This window comes from Aulonocara sp. 'chitande type north' Nkhata Bay, linkage group LG11, assembly GCF_057382095.1.
Source record: "Aulonocara sp. 'chitande type north' Nkhata Bay isolate Kocher_YH1m ecotype deep benthic linkage group LG11, A_spYH_male_GT1.1, whole genome shotgun sequence".
NCBI lineage: Eukaryota > Metazoa > Chordata > Actinopteri > Cichliformes > Cichlidae > Aulonocara > Aulonocara sp. 'chitande type north' Nkhata Bay.
The window spans coordinates 31,940,063-31,946,062 of record NC_141354.1 but is presented as its reverse complement, the minus strand read 5'-3'; the positions used below and the strand labels follow the sequence as shown (position 1 = coordinate 31,946,062).

Below are 6,000 nucleotides of genomic sequence, written 5' to 3'. Positions count from 1 at the left end.
GCTGTTGAAACACATATTGTCTCTGATGTGATGTTAGAGCATTAAAATTCCCCTTCATTGTGATTAAGGAGCCTAAGACAAAACAGGGGAAAAAGGTCCAGACCTAAAGTAAACATGGTGACATAATTTTACACTAAACAGGACACAATAACAATCTATAAAAAAGGAAGTAATTAATTACTAGTAACAGTCATGGAGATAAATCCTTTTTTCTTGCCTCTAATATCCATTTATCAATACATTTATTAGGTCAATCATTGTGGAATTCTGCTCCTTGTGTCACAATAACCCATTTAGCGAGGAGAGATTAAGTGAAATAAAGGCTAGAACTTGTGAGTGTGCTAAATAATGACATTTTAGAAGAAAGCTGGCTTCTTCAAGAAACACACACGTTGCACTTGATTTTTTTTCATCATCTCTCTTTCCTCTCCTTTTTTCTTCTCCAGTGTTTATCTTCTTTTTTAAGTCCATAAACTTACAGAGTGGAGACATAAAGCTCTCCTGGCTTGTTGGTAATGTAACTTTATCTCTCTCTCTTTCTCTCTCACTCACACAAGGAGAGAGAGAGAGATACAGGGAGATTTACATTAGCTGCACAAACGCTCAGAAGCAGTCAAACAGAAGTAGTAGCTTTCATTATTTTAATTATTTATTTATTTATTTATTTTTAAAGTAGTAGCAGCAGGAGGACCAGGGTTTGGGGGTCACAGCAGGAAACCTGACTATGGGGACCAGAGAGGGTCTGGGTTAGGGGGTATGGAGGAAGTTTTGGAGAGATCTGGAGACGGGAGGAGGTCCGGGTTTCACAGAGGAGGCAGGACTTTCTGGCTCCGTGGTGCGCTCCGACACCAGAGGTCCGCTTTAATACCGGGGGTGGAGGAGGAGAAGCAGGTCGACTATTTACACCGCTCAGCCAGAGAGAGGCTGCAGACCGCTTCTCCGCCCCGAAAGAGTCGGCATCGAGCATCCATGTGACAAGCGGACTTTGGGATTGGGAGCGCAGATTTAGACAAGTCTACTGCTGGGAAAAAAAATTGACTCGCTGGCTGGAAGACGTTTGAGTTTTAAACTCTCCTGTTGATATAAATGTGCACGTGTACACCAGAGCTGCATTTACCTCGGACACTTCGGTCTGGACTCTTCTGACAGTCGGAGTGGAGCAAAAGTCATTTTAACAACTCACAGCTCGCCGTTCCTCTCAGGATATTCACGTCTGCAAAATCTGAGACTGCTTCTCTATGTAAATAATTTCAATTCGTTCGCAGACTGTGTTTTTTTCCGCAGGGCGTGCGCGGCACAGCTGTCTCCTGCTTGCCGGCGCGTCTTTGTCATTTTAATATCACTGTAATCACCGCGCGTCTGGCTGATTGCCACTTCGCATTTCAGCTCAAACTGACAAACTGAGGAGATTTTCTCTCCTGGTTGACATGCAGACCAGAAGTTTTCGAGATTAGCTTTGATTGTGGAATTTTTATCTTCATTGATTTTATTTATCCCTTCATTTCCCCCCCCAAGCTCTTTGATTCTTCTTCCTGGAGCAAACCCGAGGATGTTGTTCCGCTGGTTGAACCCTCCCTCCTGGTCCACCTGTAGGTTTTTCTTTTGCTTTTTGCTGCTGCTCCAAACGCCCCAGTCTTCCTCTCCGCTAATTACAGGTAAGATTAAAGGGATCATAAGGCTTCATAATAACACATCACAACTCCCTCCGTGCGTAAAAATCTACCCAAACCCCTGGTTATTTAGTCTGCTGCCGCGTCTCCTTGCTCCTTCGGTCTTTTTTTACTCTTCCAAGAGTAGCGCACCAACCCAAAGTCACTCCAGCTTCTATATATCTGATGACCAGTAATGTGGCAGCGCAGGGAAGGGTTCAGGAAGCGCTGATGATAACCTTCAGTTTGTTTCACGATCACAAGGAAGCAGAAAAGGATGAAAAGCGGTTTTATTTTACCCGTTTTATTACCCGTTTTCCTAACCCTTCCTTAGCATCATCGTAAATTATTTTGTTTTTTAAGCTCACCAAAATGTGTATATTTTAAAGGTTTTTTTTTTTTTAGAAAATAGTATTTACAGATTTTGTTTTTAGTTATTTTTCTCTCTCGAACAAGCAACGTTTATCTGGGCTTTTTACGGGAAAGTCTATCACGCGATTATAAACTTCACCGGGGATTATCCTCTCTGTGCCACCCTGCGGGGAATACGCTTGTGCTTCTATTTGAAGCCGTAGAGATAATATCAAACAGCAAGTCCAGCCTGGCATGCTTGTAGTTTGCAGCAGACCTTGTTATTTGCAGGAAGTGGTTTTCTGTCATAGCTATCACGATGAGCCAATATCAAAGTGATTTACATCAAACTTACAAAAATTACACGATGATTCGGATCATTATGATACAAGGTCTGCGTAGAATTATAAGTGACTTTAACTCAAATTGATATTTGTGTCACTTTGGGTTGTAATTAACCCAGTTTTAGTTACAAGCAGGCTGTAAAGTGAAAACCACTTTCCTTAACCAGCTCTAATTTAACAGCACTCTGTCCTCCCTCCTGAGCGGCCTCCCTGTTTGGGGCTAAACGCGCGCTCTCTCCCCGGCTTGCTCACCCTCTTTTGACAGCCAGATTGCATCATAGGATATCGGTTGTTTGCCCTACAGCGCCGTTGAAGTGTGAGAAAAATAGAAGTGGAGTGAATGAAAGGTGGATGTGGTGGTGCGCGTTGGCCGGGCTCCTCAGCCAGTCAGCCCGGCGTGTGTGCGTCTTATCGCTGGGTAAACAGCTTTGTGAAGCACGAGACTTCTGCTGCTGACCTGCTTTTACTGACCTAACCTGGCATTTGATAATGATCATTTATTTTCCTACTGTGTCCTCCAGGTCATTGGTAGTGTTGCCATGGCCACAGTGGATTAATGCCATCATAAATTGATTAATTAAAGGAGAAAATGTGATTTAGAGCAGACGTTTTACTTCAGCTTTAAACACTAATACAGACCTCAACATAACAAGGAGCGCCATAAATTACTTTATGCACATCCGCTGCGGTCCTGATAAGAACGAGTTCTGGTTTTAGGGGTCCCCCTCTCTTAGCAGTTATCTTATTTTCCTGAAGCAAACCCGGATAGATGAGAACCAGATCAGGGACAAAACGTGTACCAGATGGGTATCCCTAGTGTATCTGTTTGACATAAAACAGCGTGAGAAACCCCTGAGAACCAACAGCCTCTTTATCATCTGCACCATTACGATCCCAGCAGATCAGATTCCCCCACCTGGCATCCCAAACACGCGCTGTATCATCTGCCTATTGTCTGCTGAACCACAGACCAGGAGTTTCTGAGCTGTTTGAGGTCTTGCAGTCAGATGGTTGAACGTGTCAGTGCAGCAGGTGGAGCAGCCGCTTCAGAGGTCATCCTGACCACTAGAGTGTCCACAGCCACAGTAGAACGTGTTTAAATCCACTTCGCAGCACTTGTTACATTTTTTTTGCAAACATTTACTGAATCAGAACTGTTAATGATACTTATATGAGTCCTGCATTGCTATGCATTGACATGTAAGTGAGGCTAGTGACTTAATTGTCTGGAGAAAACCTTTGAGTCAAATATAATTATAATTATTATTTATTAGACCGATATTTCGCGGATTAGTCTGAGAACCGTTTCTCCAAAATTGCATGAATGTGTATTTGCTGGCAATTTTTTTCAAGGTTAACAAAACTCAGTTATAAATGTTTATTATGTTTCATAAGTCTTAAAGTCCCACCAAGTTGCCTGCATTACCAAAAAGGCCCAGCTCTTCAGAAACATGATGGAATAAGGTAGATTCATTTAATATATTTTAGTGTTTTCATTTTTTATTTCAAGTGGAAAACTGCCACATTTATTTGACAGGATTTATTTCAACACACAAAACAGACAGAAAACATGATGCTTGTAAGATTTATTAGATGAAACCACCTGACAGTATATGAAGCAGTTAACATTTGCTCCACCTGCTGTGCCTGAAATTACTTTAATGCATTAGTTTTATTTTTTGTTTGTATAACAACGTGCAGTACATTCACAGTTAAAGCTAATTAGAGAGATTTTACAGAGCAAGTAGCAACAGAGTGTGAAATTGTTTGTCAAGGAGCTGAAAGGGTTAATATAGATACGTTTGACATTTAGCAGTCTCTCTGTCAATTCAAACAAAAGATTTATTAGATTTTAATCTCAGCTGTGGTGTTTTTGCCGATTTGCCGATCAGAGTCAGAGAGTGATCTCTGAGGGAAGACAGGTCACAGATCTGAGTCAACTTGAGCTCCGGCACTATTAATGGCTTTCTGAACTACTTCATCTGCCTTTTACTTGCAGCACTTGGCAGAGGGTTGAAATAGAGAGGAACTATATAAATGCATCAGTTATAATGTCTATATTGACAGTGCTGGGATATGAGGCAAATCTAGCAGCTGGAAAATGAGAGTTTGGGTTTTTTGGCACTGTAAAAAAAGGCTTGGGACCCCCACCCGCCTACACCCCTTTTCCCTTCCATCCCTCACCCCCCGACACTTATAGGTCCACCAGTTTAATTACACTCGAAAGGTTGTAAATTTTACAGTGGCGGAGTCGGTAGGGTTTGTCTGCTCTGCCCGAATCCACAGGCTCAGGCTGGTTTACTGCTGAACTCAGAGGGACAAAAACAGACGGCATGACTCGCTGCTATAAGGAACTATTGTTGCAGCGTGGAATCTAAGTTTACTGCATTACAAGCCTGATATAAACATTGCTAAGATCTTTATGACTTCAGACATGAGCTGATGTTACCGTTGCTACAGCCTTCAGCCTTTTCATTCAATCATGCTCCATATTTAAGTTACAGTGATAGTGGGTTTAAAATTCAGTGTCATTTTGGTCTTATTGGGTGCTTGATTTTAGCCAGGGGAACACATAAGCTCTTTTTCTTTACCAGCAACCATCAAAATCTTTTTTTTTCCCAAAGTGAAATGACATCTGTTGCCAGCAGAGTTTATCGGATGTATCTAGTCAGCTTATTTTGGGCAAAAAAATCTTGCAAAAAGTCTTTATATTTGTTTATGATGGCCGGACTTCATGGTAAAAAAAAAGTAAAGGACTGTCACTAAATTCAGTGTATTTAGGGAGAAAACTAGAACTGCTTAGTCCCTTTATCACAGTGTGCAAGAATTCATGTCTAATTGTTAACATAACCTGTTTTGTCTTTCTATAACTTAGCTAAATTGCTTGTAACCGATGTGTTTGGCAAGCGCAACACTAACTCAGGTAATGTAAACATTCCCAAATCCAATAAAGAGCAGCACAGAGCTGCTGCAGTGATTTAACTGCAATAGCATCCAGGTGAGGCTTTCACAGAGCGGGGAAATGCTCCACAGGAAACTAGGATTTATAATATAATCTTTAATCACAAAAACTTGGTACTGATGGGGGATTTTTTGCATTTGGAAATAGGTTGGTAGGTAGTAAATTCAATGGGGTGATGAGCAGATAAAATCCCTAAAGTATCTGTTTCTGTAGAGCAGATTTGTGCCTCGTGCACATTGCTTTGTTTCATGGAAGGCGTTTAGGGGATGGTAGATTCCTGAATTGTCAACATTGCAACAAACCAAACAGACAGGAGTCAGAGGTCACACTGATAGCAGATCAACCAAAAATATCAAAGTGTCCTGAGTCTTTACCTACAACAGCTTGCCTGGTTTTCATTCAGTCCGTTTCCGTGAGCGATCTCATGGAAAGACGTGATCCTAAAGAGACCTATGGCAGCAGAAACCAGCACAGAAGGAGGCCATGAGTCCTGTGGCAGCTGTTCAGATGTTTGGGCGGATAGATTTTGTCAAGGTGATAGTATCGCAAATGTACAGTCATGAAACTTCACACGTGTGTACTTGAGGTCCAAATGAAGATAGAGTTTGAAGATACTTGTAGCCGAGTACTTGACCACTAATTGCTGGAAGTACAGGGACAATGGCCTCATTTAATGCCTTTATATTCTCTGAGA

The 6,000-nt window shown here is 41.7% G+C and overlaps 1 protein-coding gene across 1 annotated transcript in view; it reads left to right on the top strand.

Moving 5' to 3' along the window:
• The first annotated feature begins 767 nt into the window (after positions 1-767).
• Positions 768-6,000, top strand: part of bmper (BMP binding endothelial regulator) — a 35,636-nt gene continuing 30,403 nt past the window's right edge. Inside the window, exons 1-2 of the mRNA XM_086312170.1 lie at positions 768-1,240; positions 1,516-1,655. Of these exons, the coding sequence (XP_086168296.1) occupies positions 1,550-1,655 (106 nt within the window). The 5' untranslated portion in view covers positions 768-1,240; positions 1,516-1,549. The remainder of the gene's footprint in view (positions 1,241-1,515; positions 1,656-6,000) is intronic.